The sequence below is a fragment of the Cottoperca gobio genome, chromosome 1 (genome assembly GCF_900634415.1).
Source record: "Cottoperca gobio chromosome 1, fCotGob3.1, whole genome shotgun sequence".
NCBI classification, from domain to species: domain Eukaryota; kingdom Metazoa; phylum Chordata; class Actinopteri; order Perciformes; family Bovichtidae; genus Cottoperca; species Cottoperca gobio.
In genome coordinates, this window is record NC_041355.1 from 1,107,555 (window position 1) to 1,135,505 (window position 27,951).

At 42.8% G+C, this 27,951-nt stretch overlaps 1 protein-coding gene across 1 annotated transcript; it reads right to left on the reverse strand.

The window, feature by feature from the left end:
* Positions 1-135: 135 nt before the first annotated feature.
* LOC115025572 (apoptosis-stimulating of p53 protein 2-like) lies at positions 136-27,172 on the reverse strand. Its single transcript, XM_029457970.1, is given in 19 exon segments — positions 136-2,139; positions 3,128-3,327; positions 4,345-4,511; positions 4,613-4,746; positions 5,136-5,234; positions 5,236-5,274; positions 5,365-6,086; positions 8,539-8,926; positions 9,187-9,278; positions 10,002-10,124; positions 10,252-10,471; positions 11,440-11,604; positions 11,914-12,110; positions 12,829-13,009; positions 13,327-13,428; positions 13,828-13,904; positions 17,030-17,143; positions 17,284-17,431; positions 26,623-27,172. Coding segments are annotated over 19 exon segments (3,219 nt in total). The 5' UTR covers positions 26,632-27,172; the 3' UTR covers positions 136-2,097.
* Positions 27,173-27,951: the final 779 nt, after the last annotated feature.

A 27,951-nucleotide genomic window follows, 5' to 3' on the forward strand; every position in this document is an offset into this window, starting at 1 on the left:
GTAGGTTCGATGTACCAGGCAGCTTATTGCAGCAAAACATAACCTGCATGCTCTTTGACTGGCAGAAAAAACTCTAATCTTTTATTTTAAAGTGTAAAATAATATATCCAGTGTTGATTTTATTTTTTCGGGAGGTTCTGTGCAATTGTAAAACTAAATATCGAATGTACTTTCCATGGCTCCTGTGTAGCATTTGAAACTGCTTTCTGTTCAAATGGAGTTACTGTTGACTTTGCACTTTGTATTCGGATTCTGCATGTGTGTTGAAGCCAGCGGGGAGATCTGAAGTGTTGATCTGCATCGGCTGATTCTGCAGAACCATGAAGACGTGGACTCTGAGCTACGAGGTCAAAATGTGAGACAACTGTCCAACACAAACAGCTGAACACAAAAGAGTGGATTTATCAGTTTGTTTTTCCTGACTGTCCCTCTAACTAATAAATAAACCATTGAAACGACACGACTGAAATATTTTCCTTCTGTTATTTCTTTATATTTTTTCTATTTTCGAAAGATGATAATTTTATTTTATTTTGAAAAAAAAGCATCCTGCTCTCCATCTTCCCCAGAGTCAGACATGAAGACTTCAGTTTCATGTGTCCAGAACAGAGATGTGTTTAGCTTAGCTTAGCACAAAGACTGAAAGCGAATGGAGACGGTTAGCCTGCATCCTCTGATTTAAAGCTTTGGACTTGATTTGAGCTGATCAGGCTTTTATTTTGGAAAATGTAATAATTACCGGTATATGAGAAAAATACCGAGCTTCCACATTTCAGGGGTTTGTAACGAAGTCCCGTTTAAAAAAAAAAGAAGACGGATATGTGATCAGAATTAAAATCTATATTTAGTTAATTTATGACTAAACTTGTTAATCATAAACAAATGACAAACTCTTGTTAATAAACTTTTATAGCAACAATTATTTGTTTAAACAAACCCTAAAACCTTTCATACTATTTCAAAACAAATGCTTTTCCTCAACACAGATCTTGTATGTGTTTGAGGAACATTAATGACATAAATATCAAACTAACATGAACAAATGGCAGCCTGTTCACACCGAGCTGAGCCGGTCCTCGCTGGATTTGATAAAAATCTGCAAAAGTCCACAACAAAAACTGGCTACAATTTATTTTTAAATAATATATTTAAAAAGAACTCCCCAAAAATGACCTGATAAATAATCTGTACTACAGAGCCCCAAAGAAACAAACATTGTTTTGTTTGTTAAAATCTTGTATGCACAATTTATTATCCTGCTAAGTCAATATGTTGTCGGCAATAGTTACTATTTTGTTCCCTCAAGTTTTCTCTTGTTCCCTCAAGTCATTAACGTGTTAGTAAGTAATTGTCTTGTTCACACACGTAATCTTGTGCTCGTGCACGCACGCACACGCACACACACACACACACACACAAAACATATTTTTTGGGACTTTGGGGTTCTGTACAATACCAACACTTAATGAAGGACCTACAGATCAAAGGCTGTAGCTGGTATAACACTTCTTTAAATTTGCGTTATAATTCCAATATTTGCTTCGTTTGGTGAAACTCGTGGATGCTGTAACTAAATCAAGGGATTGTACCTTTAAATTCTTAAATAATTAAAATAGTGCCTGTGTGTTTCAAACGCCATGTCCCTTTGAGACATTTGTTGCATGTTGTCTTTATGTCAACTGTCGCTACACAATAAAATAAAGATTAAATCTTAAATGAGAAAAAAATAAAATACAAGATGAACCCAAAGTTATTCTCACATTTAGCTTTTGAGGCTCACTGAGGCCCCAGGACGGCTGTCGGAGACTAAAATCCCACAGATGTGACTCATTGGCAAATATCTGCAGATACATTTTGGTAAAGTGATAATCTGTTCATTTCACCACAGGATGCAGACGGGCTATTGTTTCTTCTTGCGTCTCTTCGGCAGTTCATTGCGACATTCTTTGTGCTGAGGTTGTAAAACCAAACAGGCTCAACGGCAGTTCAGAAAACATCTGTCTCTGTTTTTCTTTTTTTAACAAAAACCTCGAGTCCAGAGGTTTTAAACTCCTTCTCACAACATGTTGGTCTTTCGAAGGATTCGTCAGTCGTCGGTTAAGCCAGGCTCCTCTGCCGCGGCTTGATCCTCAGATACAGCTGGGAAATAAAAGGGAAAGGAGTTCCCGTTAAATAACCATCAAGATAACACAGCAATACTGAAACTTCTTACATAACAAGGTTGAGCAACAGGATTCTCAGAGCTGCTTTTAAACCGGATTAACACAGACGAGATTTTAGGGACAACTGGAAGAAACTGGGTCGATTTCAATTCCCCATAGAGATCAATGGACAGGGCATGAAATCATACTGCATCTTATACATTTTTAAATATAAATGAAGACTGTAGCAGCTCATTTCAACACTTTACTTATTAATATTGTCCTAGAAAGGAAGTGTAACTGTGATTTCTACGGACGGTTCTGGAAAAATATGTTATTTAGTAATATTTAAAAAGGGAAAATGGAGTTTAATTGCTGCTCATTCATTTTAACTGGTAGTTTAACCTTTCCCCAATAATTACAATTTCATACAAATAAAAAATAAAGTCTCTAACAAATTAATATTTTAAGGTTTAAAAGGATTAAATGGATATCTGTGTATAAGTGTAGCAGCATGATTATCTACTGTCCACAGAACAATGGCCTCATTTCCCAACATCTAACCAAGTTCTTAAATTTGTTCTTGAAAAGGATCTTAAGAAAAAGTCAGATTCATGGCGTGTTCTTAAACCACAGATTGTTCGTACCCGTGTTCTTATAATGATGAATCCCATTGTATTCATAAACAGAAGCTTGTGTCAGTTTGTGTCACATAATTAGCAGGTAAAAAGACAGCAGGGCCGTGTGCACACACAGAAAATGAAAAGAAACGTTGAGAGAATTAAGTTAATACTTTGTCAGGAGGCCTATAAATAGCATGATCAACCATTGCTAATGTGGTGCATGTTTCCCATAATTAGTGCTTAATCACACAGTTATTTCCAGGAAACATCCTAGAAAATGTATGAGAAATTACGAGACTGTAAAGTTACCATAACTTTGCACGTTATCCACCATAAAAGGTATTAAATCCAGAAATTACTCACCCCCAGCAGGTTGCGGGGGATGTAGCCCTCATGGTCTCCACATCTCGCCCACCACCACTCCGTCTCCACATCGTCCTCCCGTCTCAGCACCGTCATGCAGTCGCCCTCGATGAAGCCGAGCTCGTCGTCGCTCTGAGGCTCATAGTCCCACAAGGCGTACACCACGCCGCGGTTCATCACGCCCATCTTCTCCTGAACGCCTGCCGGGACACAAACACAGAAGAAGAAGAACCATTTAGAAAACTGGGTCATCGCAACAAAATCAGATAGCGTGGATGAAAAACGACAATTAAAGTGTATTATTTCAATCAGACCATAATTGTAACAAGTGTGTCAAAGTTAAACCTGTAAAACCTCTTAAGGAGCCTGAAACTGTTTTATATCCACAACTAAACACTCTCCACAGGAACTTCTGTGTGCTCCCTCATTATTTCCATGGGACTCTCCAATGACCCCTGAAATCTTTACTTAGAACTCATGAGAGCTCCTTAAAGGGGTAATTCACATTTATATGAAGTGGGGTTGTATGAGGTACTTCTTGGCACGCCCCCAGTTTGGAGAAACAGACATGAGTATCATCGCAGAAGCAAAGCAGTGTACTGCTGTGGACGGGGGCAGAAGCAGAACTTATTAAAAGGCCCACCTGCAACGCTATATTTAGAATATATTTTGAACGCTTTACCTTGCTGTCAGACAGCCCTTTCTGACAGGGCACTAAAGCTGTCATCTATGCCTACATTACATCGCATGTAAAAAATATAAGTACTAAAAAGCACGATAAAATAGAAACTACTCAGCGGTGAGTAGGAGCTGCTGTAACAGGCTGCCACTCGAGCGGCGCCAAGTACCTAAAAGGTACAGGCAATAAACATTTATTGTCTGTATATATTTAGTTATTTTCATTAAATTAGTCGCTATTTAAATGATGGGGTTATAGTATCCTACTGATGGAAGTGCATGGTCACAAAGTGGCCCTCTGGTAGTGAGGACACATTTTTTGTGGCCCTCCCTATCCTCAAAGTTGCCCATCCCTGGCCTAGATAAAGGCTTTAGCTTCCCGATAGAAAGAGCCGTGTCATGGAAAGGTAGAGTGGTGAAAATATTCAAAATATAATGTACACTTAAACTGATGAACTTTTTGCTGCTTCCCCGTCCCGTTCAGTTTGGTGTTAACATTTTAAATAACCATTATGCAGATCCGTTGCGTTTGGTCTCACCGTAGAGGAACTGGGAGCACTGGGCGTAGCCGTCCTCCATCTCCTCACATTTGTCGGCAGCCGTCTGCATGTCGCTGTATGTGGTGGCGAACACTGCCGTCCCCGATTCCACCAGGAACTTACAGACCTGAACATTGTTACAGGAGGCAGCGCAGTGCAGGGGAGTCCTGGAGACGAGGAGAGACGAAGGAAGAAAGGATTGTTCAAAACCAGACGTCTGGATCATCTCCCACAACTGGACAGTGATGTTGCTCTGATTCAAACTCACCAGCCGTCGCTATCGGCAGCGTTGGCATTGACACCAAACTGAACCAGAAACTTTACGATCTCCGTGTGGCCGGCACAGACGGCGTTGTGCAGCGCGGTGATGCCCTCATCGTTCGGCATGCTGGGGTCGTCCACCTGCAGGATGGATGTGTGATCACATTTTATTTTTCATGTAATCTGGATTCAAGATGCTGGTTTCAAGCATTTCAAGGCAACATTCAGTAGATTTTAAGCTGTAATGCTTAAACTAAAACTTCAAATAAAATCAGATTTTAAACGTCACATTCGATGGTACCAGAAAACCCAATAAATAATAAATTAACAGCTCATTTATATACAGTATTAATGTACTAACCAAAAATCAACATTTCATAACTCTCACATGCAGCTGCAGCTATTTAAATATATAAAAAAAGGCAGTTGATGAGTAAGTTATACGTGGAAAGAAATAAGAATAAAATGTTTGTAAACTTATGTTAAAATGTCCAATATTACAGATGTATGTATGAGTTGCTGTGACTCACGTCGTAGATGACTCTCTGGACGAGGTCGTACTCGCCCTCCAGAGACGAGTCCAGCAGCAGGGCCAGAGGGTTGAACTTGACCCGTATGCTGTGATCGATTCCTCTCCGAGCCGGGTTTACGGAGGATCGACCTCTTACCCTGAGAGAGGGAGAAAATAAAAATCATCATTCAGGTGAAGTGGTCTATGTGCTGTTGTCCCCTGTGAAGTGTTACACAGATAAGTCTCACCGGGGGCGCGGGGACCTGTCCTGTGACCTCCGGCGGCTGCAGGTTGGCGGCATCATCTCCCAGATCCCCCTCACCGCAGGTCGGGTAAGGAGGGGGTGGGTAGGGGGGGAACTCCAGGGGGACTGAGGCGGGCAGACACACCTCCGCTTCTTCCTTGTCCTCCAGAGGGAGGGGCAGCGAGCGGCAAGAGGTGGGGTCAGTGATGGGCGAGCGGGGGGGCAGAGGGGGCGGGGTCAGGCTGTTCTCTGGGCTCTCAGCGAGCAGCTGGCTGTCGTCGACCCTGGACATAAAATCCGCAGCACTCATCCCGTCCTCGTGAGGCTGGACATACGTCCCCGCTGGACCGACTGTCTCCATGGGGATGGTTTCCATAGCAGCCAGAGTGGTTTTCTGGTAGAGCAGCTTTTGGATGTTGGGACCCGCCGGGCCCTCGGGCTCCGTGATGGAGCTTCGTTTCTTCAGGGGCCGGGGGGCATGGTGCAGCCGGCGGCGCAGGGCCTCCAGGTCGGCGTCGCTGGGGTTCCTGTGAGGGTTGGACAGGAAGGGGAGGAGCTTGGTGGGGCTGAGCGGCCGTGGGTTGGCACGTTCTGCCGTCTCCGCGCCGACACCTTCGAAACTGTTCTCGGCCTCGATCCCGTCCGATATGCAAGACCCAGAGATCATGATGTCTGAGGCAACACACTGCTGCCCCCCACTGGCCTGGAGGACGGGCTTCCCATAAACTGTGAGGGGGGAGACACATGAAGTCAGAGGCAGCGATAAAACAAACTAACAGCTGCAACGATTAGTCAATAATTATCATTTTTCAACCGAAAACATTCCCTGCTTCCAGCTTCTACAATATGAAGATTTTCTGCTTTTTCTAATCTTGTATAAAAGTAAATATATTTGAGCTTTCAAACTGCTAGTTGGGAGAAAATAATCACAATAGTTTAACATTCGGAGGAGTGGCAGTAGTTGTAATAGTTACTAATGGGGACTTAATCTTAAGGAAAGAGATAACTAATCAAAGTGTAGAAACAGACCAGTGAAGTTGCATCATTTCATCCTTTTATTCTATTTGACATGTGTGTGAATTTGTCATAATTAGCGTATGAGTTAAGGCCACAGTAACTTTTGACCACCAAATTCTAATTTAGTTTATTATCGAGTCCAAGTGGATGTTTGTGCCAAATTTCAAGAAATTCGCTCCAGGCGTTCCTGAGATATCGCGCTAACGAGAATGGGACGTATGGAGACCCGAAAACATTAATCCTCCACCTGATGAAGATTTACACGCCCTCTATGGTAGAGGCAGAGCTGGAAGCTGATGGGGGACCATTGTCAATTTCCCTGTTGGAAGTCACTGAGGTAGTCAAACAAGTCCACAGTGGCAAAGCCGCAGGGGTTGATGAGATCCGTCCAGAAATGCTGAAGGCTTTGGGTGTTGAGGGGCTGTCTTGGTTGACACGCCTCGTCAACATTGCATGGAAGTCTGGGACAGTGCCTAGGGGGAGGCAGACCGGGGTGGTGGTTCCCCTATTCAAAAAGGGGGACCAGAGAGTGTGTGCCAACTACAGGGGTATCACACTTCTCATCCTCCCTGGTAAAGTCTACTCCAAGGTGCTGGAAAGGAGGGTTCGGCCGATAGTCGAACCTCTGATTGAAGAGGAACAATGCGGATTCCGTCCTGGTCGTGGAACAACGGACCAACTCTTCACTCTCACAAGGATCCTGGAGGGGGCCTGGGAGTACGCCCAACCGGTCTACATGTGTTTTGTGGATCTGGAGAAGGCGTATGACCGGGTCCCCCGGGTGATACTGTGGGAGGTGCTGCGGGAGTATGGGGTGAGGGGGTCACTTCTGAGGGCCATCCAATCCCTGTACGCCCAAAGCGAGAGTTGTGTCCGGATACTCTGCAGTAAGTCGGACTCGTTCCTAGTGAATGTTGGCCTCCGCCAGGGCTGCGCTTAGGACTCGACAGGATATCGAGGCGTAGTCGTGGAGGAGAGGGGTTGCAGTTCGGTGGCCTGAGGATCTCATCGCTGTTTGCAGATGATGTGGTCCTGATGGCGTCATCGGTCTGTGACCTTCAGCAGTCACTGGATCGGTTCGCAGCCGAGTGTGAAGCGGTTGGGATGAGGATCAGCATCTCAAAATTTGAGGACATGGCTCTCAGCAGGAAACCGGTGGATTGCCTACTCCAGGTAGGGAATGAGCCCTTACCCCAAGTGAAGAAGTTCAAGTACTTTGGGGTCTTGTTCGCGAGTGAGGGCGAGAGATTTGCCGGAGGATCGGAGCAAGCGGGAGCGGTATTACATTCGCTTTACCGCACCGTTGTGACGAAAAGAGAGCTGAGCCAGAAGGCAAAGCTCTCGAACTTCCGGGCGATCTTCGTTCCTACCCTCACCTATGGTCATGAAGGCTGAGTCATGACCGAAAGAATGAGATCACGAGTACAAGCGGCCGAAATGGGTTTTCTCAGGCGGGTAGCTGGCGTCTCCCTTAGAGATAGGGTGAGAAGCTCAGCCATCCGTGAGATACTCGGAGTAGAGCCGCTGCTCCTTTGCATTGAAAGGAGCCAGTTGAGGTGGTTCGGGCATCTAGTAAGGATGCCACCTGGCCGCCTCACTAGGGAGGTGTTCCAGGCACACCCAGCTGGGAAGAGACCCCGGGGAAGACCCAGGACTCGGTGGAGAGATTATATCTCCTCACTGGCCTGGGAACGCCTCGGGATCCCCCAGTTGAAGCAGGCGGATGTGGCCCGGAGAAGAGAAGTTTGGGATTCCTTACTGGAGCTGCTGCCCCCGCGAACCAACCCCTGGATAAGCGGTAGACGATGGACGGATGGATGAAGATTTATTTATAATTATATAATAAATAAATAAATGTAAGGTGCCACAATTTTGATGGACCTGCAGTCTTCAGCCTCCAGGTTCAATCAAATCATAAAGAACTTCAACCTCCAAAAACCAGAGCAAAAATGTTATACGATTTTTGTGACGATAAAGGTTTCAAGACATTCTTTGTTAAAAATGAAAGAAATTCACATTTGTAAAGAAACATACGGCCATCGCTATTCCATCCCATGTTATATGAAAATCTTAATTTGTTGTGCGTTGATAGCCGTGTGAACTTATGAGGTCCAAGTTATAACTGAGAGTATTAACAGTGACTGCTGTGTTGGTGCTTCACCTCGGGGCTGGCTGCGGGGCAGCGTGCCTTGGCCGCTCGGCTGGTAGCCCTTCCCCTGTTGTGTGTACATGGAGTAGATGTACGAAGCCGCCAGAGTCTGAGGCTTCTGCAGTAGAGGGGCGGGGGCCTCCGAGAGGTCGGGGGTGTACGGTCGCACGGCGGCGGCTGGTGGACTCTCCTGCTTGCTGGGCAGAGGGAGCGTGTGGCTGTGGCTGGAGAGGCCCCCCGCAGCCCTGACGTGGCCCCCGACCTGCCGCACCTTACCAGGGAAGGTCCCGGTGCTGTAGGGGGACTTGGAGAAGGTTGGCGGGCCGGATGAGGAGAAGGGTTTGGGCTTACTGGGAACTGGAGGTGGCGCCGCCATCTTTGAAAAACCTTTACCAGAAGGCTAAAAAGGTGAAATACAGAGTTAACACGGAAATAAAGAACTAACACTCAGTGGAGATCAATAAAACAGATACCAGGCCGACGGTAATGTATAGAAAACGAAGCAATCACATATTCTTTACTAACATGAACTGAAATAAGTAGGGGAAGACGTACTCAGATACTTTACTTAAGTAAAAGTACTTAATATACCGAGTAAAAAGTACAGTATGAACACAAAGTTTGTGATAGTAAGGAATGGAAGTGAAAGTCCAACGTTACCTGATTGTCAGTGATGTGATTGGTCCGTGAGGGAACAGGAGGCGGGATGTCAGACCCGGAGAGACTCTTCTGATCTATGAGGGTCTTAACTCCTACAAGAGGGATCAGAGATCATCACCAACGTGTTCTACCGTGTACTGAGATCCTTTACTGAAGTAAAAGTATTAGTACCACACTGTGAAAATACTCCACTACAAGTAAATGCAATGCATTCAAAACAGTATGTGAGTATTATCAGTTAAATGTAGTTAAAGTATGTGCAGTGAGATGTTCCCTGTCAGTGTTTATTACATGTGATGCTTCTGGATTAATATTCCTGCTGCATTAATGTGCGTGTTGTGTTTTACTGCTGTACATGTTTAAGGTTGTTCTAATGTCCCCTCCTTTACATCCTGTTGGTAGTTTAATCTCATCAATGCATCATATTCTATAAGATCATCATATGTTTGTAGCGTCTCTGTCTCTGTTTCTAAAAAGTCTACTTTTCATGAGCTCCTCACAAAAACAGCCTGTTTTCAGCTTTGTGACGATGCATTTTACAGCTGATCCAAGAGGCTTTTTAAACACTTTATTTATCTGGAGGAGGAGGAGAATCTTCTCAACACATAAAGGAACACTTCATCACACAGTTTATCACAAACACTCGACACATCTGGAGATACAGGCTTCACACTGGACAGGAAGGGGAAACTGTGACAAGTAACTAAAGCTGTCAGATGAATGTAGAGGAGTAGAAGTATAAAGTAAATACAGTAGTACAAGTACTCCAAATGTGTACTTAAGCACAGTACTTGAGTAAATGTACTCTAACTTACCCGAGTTGTGGCAGCTGAGGCTGGACATGCGAGGCAGGGTGGAGGCGTGGCTGTAACCTCCACTGGACTCAGAAAATGAGCCGCTCCAGTCGGCGAGTTTGGTTATTTTCGATGTGGCAAAACCTGTGAAGAGCAGAGAACCTTGTATAATACATTGTAGGTACACATCTGTCAGAAGTATGCGTGGACATTTAGTTTTAGATTAAATTAAATATCCTTTTTCTGTCTATTCTGACTTTCGGTTCCGTACCTGAGGCTGGTTTGGCTGGTCTGGGAGGAGGCTTCAGGGAGGAGTCGGGCATTGGTAGGGTGGCAGTGCCGTCCGGGTACGCTGGCTTCACCAGAACCTCGTGGCGGGCCGGCACCGGAGGCCCCTGAGAGCTTGTTGTGGAAGACGACTGGATGTACGGTCCCACCGCCGCCACTCTGGAGCCCACGCCGTGCTGAGGGGCCACTCCGTCTGAAGCCATCTGGAAGGAAAGGAAATATCAGAGAGCTGCAGACATTATGGTCGGTGTTAAGTATAATGTTTAACTAACTTAAAAATAACTTTACCAGAATCACGCTGGAACCAAAACTTCTCAGGAAAAACTTGACGACGGTGGAATGTAACTAAGAACATTTACTCAAGTACTAATTTTACATACTTGTACTTTACTTGAATATTTCACTTTCTAATTCTACTCCGCTACATCTCAGAGGGAAATATTATATATTTTACTACATTCATCTGACCGCCTTAGTTACTTTACAAGTTAAGATTATTGCGCACAAAACATATGAAGATTTAAAAGTTAAGCTGAAACGATTAGTCGATTAATTAATTAGTTGATTGACAAAAAAATGATTGGCAAATATTGGTTGTAATTTATTAGTAATAATGTTGAGGTCGGGAACATTGAGAAGGTGTCACTTTGGGCTCTGGGTGATTGTGACGCCATTTCTTATTATTTTTACAAACCAAACAATCAGCAGATTAATCTATAATGAAAGTAATTAGTTAATACTTTAAATTGAGCTCCACCTCCACCAACAGTAAAATCCTGCTTTTATATTAATGCACGAGGAATAATAATCTAATGATTTCATATCTTGATATCTTCATCAGTCAAACTAAAAGTTGGGGTAATAATTATATATATGCGACTTCCCGCCTGAAACACATGAACACGCCTCCCGGCAGCAGAAACATTTTTTTTTTGCCGCTGCCTGTGTGTTTCTGGGACATTTTTCTACTTTTAATACTTTATACATTTATCCTGATTATCTGAATACTTTCCTCCACCGCTGATAAAAAGTTAATACATTAGTTACTTGAAGCCAATTTAACAAATGAGCCTCATCCTGATTTGACACTCATTACAAGTCGCTGCAGTATAAACGATCAACTGAATCTCTCTAGAAAATAAAGTTCTTGTGGTCGTTAGTGTGCGCTCACCGGCAGGTTTTCCTTCTGCTGCAGAGCTGCCTTCTTCTTCCAGAGCCGCTGCCGGAGCTCGGCCAGCCGCCGGTCCATCGCTGCCACCTCCAGGTTCCTCTTGTTCAGGCTGTCTCTCTGCTGCTGCAGCCTACCGCTCTGATCCTGGTTCAGCTTGTTCCTCAGCTGCAAGGGCAGGGATGGAGCGCAGTGAGAAACCAGTAAGGGAGGAAGCTATTGCAAAAGTCTACATTAGATAGTTAGCGTTAGCCTTCCTGCTAAGTTCAAACTAGCTACACAGGCTTGTCGCTGTCTTGTAAGCTTGTTAGACGCCAAGTTATTGGGTTATTCAGCTCAATCTGCAACCTCACTGCTAGATGCCACTAAATCTACACACTGCTCCTTTAAAATCGAGAAAATTAGTTTCAGCCACAATGAGTGTGTTATTTGTACTGATGATTTAGGAGAGTTTCACATCTTTAACTGAGGTCTCACCTGCAGCTCTTTGTAGAGGCGCTCCAGTTCAGCTGTGGAGGAAGTGTTGTGGTAATGAGGAAGAGGAAGCGGAGGCTCCAGTCTGTTGCTCCTCAGCGTATCCAGCTGGTCGCTCAGCTCCTCCACCCTCGACACAGCCACCAGCAGCTCCCTCTGCTTCTGCTGGAACATACCGGTCATCTGCTCGATCTCCTCCACTGACACAAACACAGGAGCACAGCCACGTATGAATAAGAGGAGTGGGTGAATATACTGCACATACTACATATGATACATGGGTTTCAGTATTGATACCAAGACACAACCTTTTTGGATATCTTATTTTGAGGAATGTTTTTCTATGAAACTCTTCGTTTAACAAAAGAAGACGAAAGTGCAGAGTGTTGTTTTGCAAAGTGCTATATAAATATATGTAATTATAGTTGGCTTGCTCTCTAATGTGCATTTATATTTTCACTGAATCCTCTTATTTTTAAAATCCTCCCTCGAATGCATTTGCAAAAAGGAAAGACCTTGCAAACACTCACAAATGAAAAGCAATACTGTGACTCCGGTTTAGTGTAGTTTATTTAATACAAACGGTTTAAGTTTCTGGAGCATTTCACGTCACTTCTGCTCCTGAAAAACATATTTATTAAGGCTAAAAAGCCTTAAAAAAAGATATGATCTATGTGTCTTAAGATGAATAAGAAAACCCTCAACTTCAATTCGGAAATATAGTCAGAACACAAAGTTGTATTTACTTTAAAATATTAATAAATAAATTCATCCCACCAAAGCTTCACCCCTTTTCTGCCAAATGTGTGTTTTCAGTAACTCTTAAAGAAGACAGTGATCGGTTAATGTTTCATACAAAACTGTGACTTTAACATAGAAACCCGGCGAAATGTTCTCTCATTCCTCCGTCACACTGACCTAGTTTGCTGTTGCTGAGGCGTTTCTGCTCCACCTGGCCCCTGATGGCCCGGACCCGGCGCAGTTTGGCCTCCTGGTTGTGTGCGTTCTCTCTGAGCTGCTGCAGTCGCTCCTGTTCAGACGTCTCCTGCTGCTGCTGCTGCCGCTGATCGTGCAGCTTCAGGTAAATCAGCCGCTGCTCCTGCAAACACCCAGCAAACCCACTCAGTCAGTTAATACATCTTTTTTTCTTTTTAGTGAATGCATAGAGCGGAGAGGCACTTAAGTCCGGGATGAGCTTAATTTATACAAAGTGTCCTCTGAGACATTCACGAGTCGGGTATTTACTGACGTATTTTATGGGACTCATTCCTGCATCATTCCATTATTGGCATGAGCAGTGCCTTGAAATTCCTTTTAGCTTTGAAAGGCGCTTTATAAATACAATTTATTATTATTATTACTATTATTATTATTATTATTATTAGCAGTGTAGCAGTAGTGTTGGGTGTTTCGTACCTTGGAGGCCAGAAGCTGCTGCTGGGCATTAATCTGCTGCTGCTGTCGGGTTGCCAGATCCTGCAGGTCGCTCAGGGTCAAGTCCAGACGAGAACCTGAGACCTGCAACACACACACACACGCACACAGTCTGAGTTCACCTTCAAATCTACATAAACAAACTTTCAGCGATGCAGACGGTGCAGCCTTGAAAAATGAACCTTGTTAGTTAGCGAGTTAATAATCAATCCAGCAACAGCTCCGATGCTAACCGCTGCTAAAACTACCATGTGTCCTTTTAATAATTCCACACATGTTTAATATTTATAAACAACATACAATATGTAAATCAGACAGACTTGGAGTTGTTGGAAAGTGGATTTTGCTTCTCTGTTCATGCAGCTAGGCTAACAGTTTCCCTCTGCTTCCAGTGTTTGTGCTAAGCTAGGCTAAACACGTCCCCGTTCTGGACGCACATAAACTGATCTTCTTCCACAAAAACTTTAAATAAAAACATCTCACCCCGTTCTCCAGACATCTCTCCACAGAAGCTTTCACCTGGTTCCTCTTCGTCATCTGATCTGCAGCTCTGGATCCACCTGGACAAGGAAACACAGTTAGCGTTGATGCTAATTTTACATTCTCTGTATGGATGGTGGTGTCGGTCGGTTCAGACTGAAATTCCTTCTAAACTACTTGATAGATTGCAGTGAAAGTTGGTACAGATATCAACGGCCCCCTAATTATTAATAGTAATAATCTCACTTTTCATCTGGCGCCACCATCAGGTGAAAATGTTTATTGGTCCAACGCTTTGGTTTATGACCAAATACATGCAGAAGTAATGAAGTTCCCATCAACTGGTTTTGTAAACGACTTCTGTTATCATACCTACGCCTGATGACACAGAGCGACACCGCTCCTCGTCCCTGGAGAACTGAACTTCTTGCAGCTCAACAAGGACAAAACAAAAAGCTTTTCATTTGGGCTAAAAATATCTGACCAGAAAGATGTTCCTGTTCCTGGAAAGCACAGGTCAGAAAGGTTTTTATGATTCATTCTGACATTCATTTCCACAGAAACAAATGTGGATTAATCCCCAACAAATCCACTATTTCCTCCTGTTGCTTTGCTACTACAGTGAGCAGCTGTTTAAGGGAATTACTGAGCCTTTTTTATTTTTAAAACATCTAACTTTATATTTGTGTTTTTAAAGCTTTACATCTCCAGAAGGTATTGAGAGACGGACTGTCACATTGTTGGTTTGAGTCTTTTCATGGGATTTATTGACTTAAAATATAGGATAATACCAGCCTTATCCTCTGAGGTAATGCTTTTTTAATGCAGCGGTTTTACAGTATTTAGAAATCAGACTTTTGTAACTATCTGGGTTGAAAATAATCTGATTGTCAGCAGACAAAAACCTCACAGAGGATTTCCTTGTTTTTAGGAGGGAAATAAAAACACATTACGATCCACCAAAATAACAATTCCAGTCCCCCTTAAGCTGATTACAGTTCGTCATCTACTGTACTAACACACTCAAACTCCTCCATTACTGGACAGACAATCCTGCTGTTGATCTGCACCATATGGCAACAATACCTTGACATGCACAGAAAGAACTCCTGGATTATTGAAGGCGGTAGACTGAAGTATTTATACTAAGTGTTCTCAGTGATTTTCCCAGTCTGTCACATTTCATAACTATGTTTGTTGTCTCTGTGTTTGTAAAAATGTCTCACTTTCCTCTAAATGATGACTCATAACTCATAACTCATAACAAGCACTTTTAAAAAAGATTAGTTTGCAGTTTCTCAGCAACAACTTAAGATAAATATGTCACACAGTTTTGCAGCTACCAAATCTCTACACATAAGGAGAGATGAAGGTACTATATTATTATGGAATCCCTTTTAAAGTTACTTAAAAAGGTTAAGTTGTGGCTTTAATGCATTTCCTGTTAGGAGCTGCAGTGTCTTATCTTGTTAAATTTGTAGCTGAGAGACTGTAACATCTTCACCTATTGAACATAAGAGGACGCCCCAGAGGATAAATGAAGTAGTTGCAGCAGCACAAGGACATAAATAAGCACAGATACACAGAAGAACGTATATACAAATAAGAAACTATAAAAGAGCAATTACACTCAGATCACAGTGCAAGCAGGAATTCATTACAGCCAGATGAACTGGTGCATCTCTCCAAAGCTGCACAACACGGAGTGAGAGACGGAGATCACAGTCAGGAAGTCTTGCTTGCGACTTGGCCGAGAGAAAAGGAAGATTACGCGTTTGACCTCGACCAATCACAGCTGGTCGTTTATCACAACGTCCAGGACTTACAGAGGTGTTGTGAGAGGAGCTGCCAGCTCCCAGACAGCACCAACACAAACCCTCCTTTACTTTGCTGCGTTTAAACTTGTGCAGTGAACGCTCCATACAGTCACTGAAGATGTTGCCGAAGGACGTTGTGAGGTGGGCCAGATGCTGCTTTGTTTGTCTTCAACTACAACAGCCGCACCTCTTGATGCCACATGTCTGTCACGTCGGGGTATTATGAGGCTGATATTGCGTAAATCTGATCTCCGCATAACTGGAGACTGTTCATATGATTGTAGGTTGATGATGAGCGTTACTGTGTGCTGTCGATGTACATACAACCGTTCAAAATGTTAGAATCGTCTGTCGTATTGATGTTCTTTCCTTCAATAACGGCTCTTCTAACAGAGATAAAAACTGCAGAAGTCAGACAATAAATGTAATATTTGCATTTGAAATTAGTTTTGGCCCCAAAAGAAGAATTCAATGACTCAAATTAGTCCATTTAGTGGACGTCCCCACAGCGCTGCACGACAGAGGAGGATGCTGTTGAACTTGGATTTGAAATCAGTTTTCCAGTTGATGAAAGTGTAGGAGACCCTGGATCATTACTGAACCACGACGGTGCGTTCAGGCTCTAAATGTTCAGTCTGTGTGTTTCTCTTCTCTGCAGTCGACTCAGTGTGAGACTGAAGGTTTGAACTGTGACGTGTCCGTCCAGAGTTCAGCTGATGCTCCCTGATGCAGCTCCAGCAGTGCTGACACTAGACTAACCTTTTATTGTGAAGGTTGAAGAACATGTTGATAAAGCAACACGTTGCCTGTTAGTTCCTGCTTGTTAGAGGCTTTACTGTGATCCTGACACTGAAACAGGAAGTAGTTCCTGTGTGAATCTGCACACATGTTGATGTTCAGCTTCCAGTTTCTTCTTACTGAACTGTTGCTCAGAGGGATCTTTGTCTCTCTCTGTCCTTCAGTGTCAGTCAGGTGGAACCATCGCACAGCGTTTTGTTCTCCATGTACAAAACAACATCTATCTGTAAAGAGGACATTCAACAACCTAAAGCATGAAAGACTACATATATAGAGAAGTCCTCTCAGACATCTGACTGTACACAATCAAGCTGTTGTGTCACGAGATTACAAACTTTTCAACAGTACAGTATGTGTCTCTTTCCTCTTTCCTCCCTTCACCGTGTCTCTGGACGGCCCGGCTCCCCTGCACTGCAGAGTTTATCTCTGTGAACTACCCACTGTTGTCCTGTGGAGGAATGTAGACGTCCCTTCACGGACACACATGGAGTCACCAGCTGCTTCTTTTCATGTGTGAGGAGAAAATACATCGACATGACATCCCGCTGCGAGTGTTGAACCCCGGCGGTGTTGGAGCAGGTGTTTCTTACCTGACTCTCGTCCTGGAGCCCTCTGGTGACGCAGGAGGTAGCGGACCTCCCCCCTCTGCTGCCCCCATCGCTGCAACATCTCCAACATCCGCTCCCCTTCTCCAACGGCATGTTCTGATTCGTTAAAAAACACAACATAGACGCAATAAGTTGTGATCTTGATGTATGTGTACTTATGGCTTCAGGTACAAACATGTATTTCGTCTTCAGCGCTCACTGTTTTAGAGTTGGAGGATTTATTTTGGGAAACTCACCAGAGCCTCTCCATATCTCGGCCAGGTAGCAGTCGGCCTCGCCCGGCTCCTTGCAGAGCTCCACCACATCTCTGCACAGCGTCTCCGGCATGATGGGAACCTCGCTGAAGTGCTGGTCGTTGTTGCTGAGGTACACGGTGAGGAACATCTACAAAGACAAAGAGTGAGAATATATATTCATTGGATAACTTCAGGGGAATGTCTGTTCGAGTATTTCCAACACTGACGTCATGTCCTCAGCATTTTCTCAAAAGATGACGTATTACAAGCGGCACTAATGATATGAAATGGTTTACACTTTCTGTCTTCTAAGTGGGCGGGGTCTAATTAGCATTATGACAATTAGTTTGCTAGGACGTTCACAAGCATTAGCTTAACATTATGACAGTTTGGCTAACGTTAGCGCTCTGTGTTGCCAGATCTCGCAAGAGTGTGTTGCTGAGACAGACGAATCAAACAAATTGAGCTCGAAAAAAGTTGATTTTCTCCTGTTATGTCAGTCAGTAAAATACCACACACACACACACACACACACACACACACACACACACACACACACACACACACACACACACACACACACACACACACACACACACACACACACACACACACACACACACGAGAGTTAAACCCGTGTGTGATGTGACACGCTCAACCGGCCTTCTTCACCTTTATGGCAGCTTCCTGTGCCATTTAAGACTATAATAGATATTTGTGGACATAACTCCCATGATGCATTGGGCCATCTGTTACTCCAGCAGGGTGTCTGCCGTCAGGCCCAGAGCCAGATCGCCTCCCACAGCCCACCAACCTGCATGGAGGCAGCGCTCAGTGTTTTCCAGCCTTTGTATATTCTATTTATCCGGGGAGGGAGGCGCTGAGCGATGATCTGCTCAAAGGCTCGTCGGAGGAAGTTGAGCTGCACGTACATGCTCTCTTAAACGTCAACCCGAGAGTCCTGAGCTGGACTCAGCCCTCGTCTCCGCCTTCACTTCGTTCCACGTGGTCTAATGTGAAAAAATAAGCAGCTTTCTTTGACCTTTCTGAAACTGACAGCTTAATGTAAATGCAGATGTTGCCGGCTCAGGTTGGAACGAAGCTCGTGTATAAAAGATCTGTTTGGAGTCAAACACAAAGCAGGTACTTCCTATGCATTGGTGAATAAATACAAGGATTTGTGGTAGAAAACAGATCAAAATGCTTCCTGCCATCACGAGACAAACGCTGGTGTTCCACAGGGTCGTGTAAAATGTCCTTCATGGCTTCTAAAGATGTGAAAGTGACTCGTTGGATTTTATTTTGTGCATTCGGCTCCTTCTGTTCTCAATCAAGTCTTTGAGGTGCTTCCATCTACCAGCCCAAAAACTAACAATCTATTTTCATTCCACCACAATGAATACATTGTCAGAAAACTAAGTATCTACAAAACGTTTATAGTGTGGAAAGAATTCCAGGGCAACAACTAAATTAAAGAGCAACTTAAAACCACATATTAACCCTCTCCGAACAAGTAATCAAGTTACTGTGCATTTAATTTAAATACCAACTCAAAAAGAGTCTCATGACGGTGACAAATGAAAAGTCAGACGACCAAAGACCAAAGTTATTTAAAGTAATCCTGCAGGGAATCCATCCATTGATATATTTAACTCTCGTGCTCGACAGAATAATGGCGGAGGAAGAATTGGAGATGATTTGTTGTATTTCTGGGAATATATTCCCTCACCTGGAGGCAGCAGATAGAGTGTGAACCTGGCAGAGAGAATTTGGGATGGAGAACACAGAGACGCCATCATAGAAGCTGAAACAGCAGAATAAATGCTTGTGTTACTCTGGGAGGTTTATGAAGGTAATAGTCACTGCGTCAGGCAGCCACAGCGGACAGCAGAACTTAATAAATGTAGTTCAACAGAAAATCAGCGATGAAGAAATCTCTTTAGTGTCTCCTCCATTAAAAATAAATGAATGAATAGAGACTCTAAGTGAGAGAGATTAATGAGCCGTCCTACATGCAGCTCTGAAGGAAAATTAGAGCAACGCTATCTTCCTTCAGGTTCATGAGGATGAAGTGGGTCACTGCCGTCAGTCACCGAACCGAGGTCGACCAGGAAACACCGCAGCCAATCAGAGCCCGGAGAGGGGAGGCTGTCTGTCCCTCAGGACGACGACAGGGAGGGGGAGTGAGGCCTCCTGTCGTCAGTGAGGCTGGTTTCAGAACCAAAATATGTCTGAAGGTGTCTGTGGTGTAAAAAACTAAAAAGTGTTTATACTCAGGAAAGAGGGGACAGAATGTCAACGTGGCACCAAAAAACAGCCGTATTTTGTTTTTCACAAAGCTGAGATGACACAACTGAGTGAACACTTAGGATCACAATATCTTCCTCTTCTGACGCTAAACTGAAACCGTCTCTAAATTCAGAAAGCTAAAACGTCCAAAGTCTGAACGTAAAATATCGCGTTGAATGTCCGATATAAGACATTATCATACAGAAACAGCTAGCTACAGGCTAATGTGCTAATTGTACACACGGTGTAAATGTTGGGGTCAGAGGTCATAGTTCAAGTCATGAGGTCGACACCCTTTAGTGACACCTCGTCGGGCTCAAGCCAGGATCAGCAAATAACCTTGAGATGGTTCTTTGGACTACAAAAATAATATTTAAAAACCTTCAATCTTGTTCATTAAAAACGTAAAACACAAATGAATTTAGGCCGATAAAAGTAAAACCATGAAGGTCAATATCAGAAACTTATACAAGACAGTTGTGGACTATTCTTTTATGACTATGTAACATTTTTGAACTTGGCTTTGAGGGAATTAGAGCAAAATAGCTAAACTACTAACATGATACATTACCATGTGCTAATATTATAATGTTAATGTGCCAACCATGTATACTATATACATTTATGGTGCCAACATTATCACGATATTGATATAATAACGATATCGTGCAGAGGCCTCCGTACAGCAGGTATCTGGCTCACTGTAAAGGGAGATGACGTGCACATTCTTAATCCAGCCTACAGAGTGGCCCTTTAACTTTGCTTTAATAACAACAACAACAGGAAGCTGCAATAAAAGTCATGACTGCACACCTGAGAGTCAGTCAGTCTGTCTGTGTCTGTGTGTCTGCGTGCGTGTCTGTCTGTCTGTCTCTCTGTCTGTCTCTCTGTCTGTCTCTCTGTCTGTCTCTCTGTCTCTCTGTCTGTCAGTCAACAGGCCGAGGCCTCGTTAAACTCCTGCGGCTCTTAATCCAGTCAGGAATTAGCGCAGCATCACGCAGCTTAATACCATCAACCAGCCGACAACACCCCTCTACTGTGAGGGAGGAAATTAATGAACCTTCTTCTGTCTGAAAAACATCAACAGCGTCTTCAAAACAACGAGGGTTTCATCAACATGGAGCCGCTTCCTAATCAGACAAACACCAGCAGTTTAAACTGGTCGATGCCTCTTTTTAGGGGCACGATTTAATTATCTGGCGTTTTATTATTGTTTGTAATCTTTGTAGCATTTATATAGCACTTTTTTTATTTACCATTCAAAGTGCTGTTCTGACAGTTATAGAAAATTATATATATATAAAAATAAATAATATAATAACAATTAATATATATATATATATATATATATATATATATAATAATACAATTAATAATTATATATATATATATATATATATATATAATATAATAATAATAATTCAGTAGACAAATATGTTTTTATATTATTCAAAGTAGGATGTCGAATTTATTTTATTGTTTTGGTATCGGAAATTAATTTTAGGTTTTGTATCAACACGAGTATTGAAACTATATCGCTCTAATGTCATTTTAGAGTTACAACGACAAAGTTTCAGAACAATCAGTAATCAGGAGGAAAAGATTTAGAACGTTATTAGAATCCGTAATAGTGATATTTGAATTTCTTAATTGCATCATCAGTCCGGTGTACGCTCTGTTGCTATTAATAACTTTACTGTGACTTTACTACTTTTTCTATTTCATCTTATTTAAATTATTAAACTGAAGACTTAAATCAGACTTGAGAAAAACAATAAGAACTAATGTGAAAAGAAGGCAACACAAATTAATTGGCTAAAAATATGAATTATATTGTTTATAAAATAAATAATAAATGTTTTCATTCAGTCCTGGTGTGTCTGGTTCTATTTCTGCTCGGGGGGGAAACGTGGTGGCAGCTGGCACGCTGTAGGTCACAGCCCAAATGTTTAGTAGGGCGGCGTGGACGGCTGGAGCCATATGGCCGACAGCATCACGTGACACACCAATATTGGATTAACGACACACACACACACACACACACACACACACACACCACACACACACACACACACACACACACACACACACACACCACACACACACACACACACACACACACACACACACACACACACACACACACACACACACACACACACACAGCCCAAACCCTGCCTGCTGCTCAGGATACTACCACAGTCAACAACATCAACACAGGATGGGTCTACTGTTGACACTGAGCTCCGAAACCTTTTCTGATCGATTGATTGACGGGTGTTAAAATTGCATGTTGGGACCATTCACGCATATTTTCCTCGTCGCTAATTAGCCCCGAGTCGTCATTGTGGAACAAACTCTTCAGGGTTCACTAAGAGGCCACCGATGAAAACCAATTAACCAACTGACCAACAGCCAGCTTCCCCCGCCGTCTTTTCTCATGACATTTAAACCAAGCGGACAAGTTCCCGTCATCACGACCACATCCCACTGACGTGTTAGATGTTACTGCTAAACAGATTAAAGCTGCAGAACGGGACGATTTAGAAGCATTTCACAAATTAATCCAATCTGGTTTCACACTGCCAGCCTTTCAACCACACCACAGAAATAATCCCTTAATTTACCTTCTTTGCTCTTGTTACATAACTGCAGTAGTTTGTTAATTACAACCAGTTCCATCCATCCATCCATCGTCTACCGCTTATCCGGGATCGGGTCGCGGGGGCAGCAGCTCCAGTAAGGAACAAACTTCCCTTCTCCGGGCCACATCCTCCAGCTCCGACTGGGGGATCCCGAGGCGTTCCCAGTGAGGAGATATAATCTCTCCACCGAGTCCTGGGTCTTCCCCGGGGTCTCCTCCCAGCTGGACGTGCCTGGAACACCTCCCTAGGGAGGCGCCCAGGTGGCTCCTTACTAGATGAACCACCTCAACTGGCTCCTTTCAACGTAAAGGAGCAGCGGCTCTACTCCGAGTCTCTCCTGATGGCTGAGCTTCTCACCCTATCTCTAAGGGAGACGCCAGCCGTCTGACAACATAACACGTTACCACGCTAACATGCGTAAGTATAGTGGAGCCTGTCAAGCCGAGCCGAGGTCGCCTTCACACCTGGAGTTTGGTTCTTTTGCTCTGGTGCGTTTTATATTTACACCGGCTCCTTAACACGTTAACTCAGAGCCGTTAACGTGCAGATACACAGACTGAGAGGTGACAATAGATTACGGCTGAATGGACCTTGTGTATATCTTGAATAATCACAAAACAAAGGCGCTTCATGTACAGTAAAAATGACCGGGACAATCCATGTCGTTTGGTCGACACCACAGTTTGAACCTCAGCTCTCACAACATGCTGAACACCAAACAGGAAACACACCAGAGCTCCTTTGAATCAAACCAGCACAGGTTACGGTGTGACAGCACTTTGTGACGCCCCACCAGGGGTCAGGATCCAGGACACTGCCCTGCGTTTTCTGCCGAGTACAACGTCCTCACAAACATCCCGAACACCGGAACAAAACATCTGATTTTGACGTCAGTGTTGAGACATAAATGTCAGCATCAGGCTGATAATGTAAAAGAACACGAAACACGTTCCTTATTCCTGAGGAGTACTGACAAATTCCTGTTCCCACATGACCTTGAACAGCGTGTGTGTGTGAGTGTGTGTGTGTGTGTGTGTGTGTGTGTGCGTTTCTGGTCACTGTGGCAACAGTTACCAAGCAGCAAGGCGAGCTCCACTGCCTGCAAGATGATGAGGATGTAGAATAATGATCAGGGTGCGCCACGTTTTAAAGGAAGCTCGGATGGAACATTTAGGGATCGATTAGCTGTTGGAGACACAGGCTGAACGATCTGCACCACTTTCACCTTCATTTTTAGACACATTTAAGGTGGGAATTAAAATGAAATCTATTGTCAGAGCTTCTCACAGCCCTCTGAATGTCAGTCATTGTGTGGATGTCACACACTACTGTCTGAATAACAATAAGGTGAATGCTGGGAAGAGAAGCTCAGCGCTCAGCTTCCTCAAACAGACCTTCCTCCTACATCTCATCATGTTCCTCTTTTATCGTTTGACACGCACAGGAAAGATAACTGATGATACATGCAGCTGAATAACACACGTTTAAGTGTTCTCTGTAAGCATGTCAGTCACAGGTTTCCATTCTTTGGATAACAATACGATATTTTCTGCCAAGATACGATTTCCATTTGATTGAATTGAGGGGCCTGCGATCGATACGAGACGGCATCATGTGCCAAGTTAACACAATCACTTCATATCAACTCGCAAAAAGCAACTACAATAGGATTGCCATGGGAATTTCAAAATAAAAGCGTATCTTAAAGATGATGTGTATCGAGGTTTTCACTTTGTATCGATACATCGGGATCGATGGATCGTTACAGCCCCAGGTATCTGACACTGACTTTAAGTGTTTCACATGTTTAAGCCTCTTCAGACAGATTCAATTTGCTGCAACGACTTTGGGGTGTAAGTGTGGCGTTATAGGTGTTGGTGTGACCAAACTCTTTACATGCTGTGTTGCGGCGATGTGACCGGTCTCTGTTTTACACAGTGACCGTGTGGTTTCAGTCACAAGAATCCGCACATTCGTACTTCTAAACACTTATTCTGACCAAAAGTTGAAGCCAGACCTTTTAACGTTCGGTCTGGACAAAGCGTTTATAAAGTACAGTCGTATGATTATCTTTTAAAAAACCTCTGAAGACAGCTGAATACAAATCACTGGACTGGACGCTAAGATGTTTGAACAGCGTTTCCTCTGGAGCTCTGCCCTCCGTGACTGGGGTCAGAGCTTAAAGGATAAGTCTGAGGGTATTCAATATTTTTCTTCTTGTCAACTAATCCCATGTTCAGACTGAAACCAACATTGAATGTATCCACTAATAAGTACTGAGTGTGTATCACAGCTGATTTATTTCCTCTGAGACTTAAAGCACCAGAAACTATTAAAACACATCAGTGAGCTCCACTGCTGCTCTGACATGTTCCCACACACACACACACACACACACACACACACACACACACACACACACACACACACACACACACACACACACACACACACACACACACACACACACACACACACACACACACACACACACAGTCCTGCTTCACCAAACACTCACTAGAGTGTGGATTAATCCGCCGCTGAATATAGTCCCCAACAAATGCAGTATTTCCTGTTATAACTATATATTTGTGTTAAAGCTTTACGTCTTCAGTAGGAACCAATGAGCTTGAGGCGTAGAGCCACAGACAGGAAGTTAGACGGTATTTAGAGACGGAATAATACTTTGAATAACACCAGCCTTCTGCTTTCTGTTATAGACAATAATATTGTTTTTTCGCATTTATTTCTGGGACAATATATCGTCAAACAAAAACAAGTTATCGCGACAGGCCTGTGCAGAGACGACTGGTCGGGGTTCAGGTGGAAGTCGTGCAAAGAGGAAACAAAAATCAACAGGAAAAAACTTTAAGTGGAGTTTTTACGGGAAGTTTTACTTGAGTTTGTTCTCATTTACAACTTTAGCTCAAGACTTCTTTACGCCTCGTTGTTGTTCCAGTGAGGATTATTGTAAAAAAAGAGAAATTATTCTGTAGCCATGTTTTGGCATCATTAGAGACCCGGGCAGAGAGAAGAGTGTGACGAAGACTTAAACTAAAAGGTCAAACTGTTCACACGCAGTAAAACGGTGGATTTGGCAGCACTGCGGATGAAAAGGTCAAACTCATGCTTTCCCCTTTAAACCAGACGAGCACCTCCACACAAAGTGAAGACAATGGCCCGATGCTGCCGTTCTATTATTAGTGCTGATAAACACGCAGCTGATCTCAGAGCGTCTGCTCGTGACATGTGTTAGTCTGACGACGAGGTTTCAGTCCCTGCAGGTCACCGGCACAAAGCCGTTTCCCTCTCAGGTCTTTATCTCGTGCCAACTGCTGCGATCACTCTCAAGTTATTGATCCAGGACGACATGTTTATCCCCCGTTTAACTGCACGATAGAGAAGTGCTTTGGGATGAAATGAAGTAAAAGGAAGCTCCATTCTTTGTGCACGTCACATTAAATCTGTCATTGAACATCTGAAATGTTCCTCTCTGGCTGCTCGGGACTCTGGGAAGATGAGTTGTTCATGTTGTGTCTCAGACAGAAAGTTATTTGTCTTTACTTGTTGCAGTTTCTGTGAAGTTTAGTACGTAGTTTGTCAGTTTTTCTTATTTTTATGTTGGTGTTTTTTGTGACCTTCAGTTTTTATGGGGAAAAGTGAAAACAATGAAACACATTTGGTAGTTGTGGATAACTTTAACTTTAATTATATATATATATATATATATATATATATATATATATATATATATATATATATATATATATATATATATATATATATATATAAGCGCCTTATAATGCCCATAAAACAGAGATACAGCTAAATATATTATTATTATTATTATTATTATTATTATTATTATTATTATTATTATTATTAGTTATTCTAATGTCCAACTATATTTTCTGTTTTATTTTATTTCAATAAAAAAGGTTTAATGTTCAGTAAACTGAGTCTAAAACCCCTGAAATCAGCCTATAAATCACCACCATGTGAACATTAATCAGAGGACATGACCTCAGTGCTCTAAAGGGCAGCTACACACATGAACACTTTGATAACACAATATTGCCCCATTACAATTATATGCAGATAATGTAAATGACCACACAACATTATCACTAAAGCGTTCATTAGTTCACTTCAGTCAGGGATTAAACCTCTTAAATCACTAGAAAGCCTTTACAGGACTGTATTCATGTATTTGACCCATTAAAAGACGTTTCACCTTGTAAAATAAAGGGATTCTGCTTTGCACAGAGGAAATCTCAATATATAAATAGGTTACTGCACGTGCATGGTATTAATGAGGATGGTGCCAGTTTCTATAGCCATAGTTACAGATGAAAAAACACATGAGTGGATAAATACAAATGTTAAATTGAGTTGTTACACTCACCGGCATCATGCTGGCAGTTTTCCTCTCTGTCGCATCCAGACTGCAGCTGAAACCATTAAAGCATCCCGCTCCTCTGCGCTCTGTGTCTCCTCTGCCCCTCAGTCACACCACATTTATCATTATTATTATTATCATTATTATTATTATTATTATTGTTATTATTATTATTATTATTATTATTATTATTTTTTTTTATTTTTTTTTAGATTTCAGCTCCTCCTCGACCTGTTGCAGTGACCCAGCGGGCCTTTCCTCTCTTGTCTGCAGGTCCAATCCCTCTGGAGAGAAGAGGAAGAAGAGGAAGAGGAAGAAAAAAGGATGCTTTCGGAGAAGCTTGGCATGAGGCTGCAGGAAACACCGTCTAGAAATAAATCTGTGGTAGTTTCTCTGCAGGGAGCAGGAACACAAAGCGCAGCGGGCTGGAGCAGCTCTCCTGCTGAGCGGTAATCATGCTCAACATCCAAGATCCGTCTGACTGTGTGAGCGTGTTTGGATCACAACCATTCAATCAACGCAGACCGGTAACCAGCCGGGGCTCCGCTGGCGAGGGAAACAACACTTCCGGTACGAGATGTCAGAATAAAAGCATCATTTGTAGGACCAAAGTAGCTTGGTTCCAGATTAGGGTCATTTTTGACCATACACCTCCATCGATATTGCAACGATGTAGTAGGGTTGACTGTTTACACAAGGATATTTTTGATCAATAATCATTACTAGTGTGGATATAATGACTTAATAATAAAACACATTTCAGAAAATTACATCACTTTACTGTAATGCAGCCTTTAAAACCAGGAAAAGACAATAATATTATTACGATATTCTCATAACCAAAATCTAAGACGATATCTAGTTTCATATCACGACATCGATATAATATCAATATATTGCTCAGCCCAATTCCAGATCTTTGAATCACCAAATATATCTCTGATTTGGTGATTCAAACTGATCAATAATAATAAAAACATAGATACAATTGTATTATTATTATTATTATTATTATTATTATTATTATAAACAACATTATTATCTTTAGAATATTAATAATAACTACAGCAGTGGTGGAAGAAGCATTCAATTATTTTACTTAAGTAAAAAAAGTGTTAAAAAATACTCTTATAAGCAAAGCCATTCACACACACCCCAGTCCCCAGTCTGAACATGTATTTGGCATTCCTGGACAGGTTTCCGAGTTCACCAGTGTGGCTTTACTTGTTTGTCTGTTAGTTTTTACCACTATCATACTTGTATTATTACTTTAAAAATATCATGGTTTGGCCGCTTTTATTTTGAAGGACTTGTTATCCATATTCCGGTTTTAAT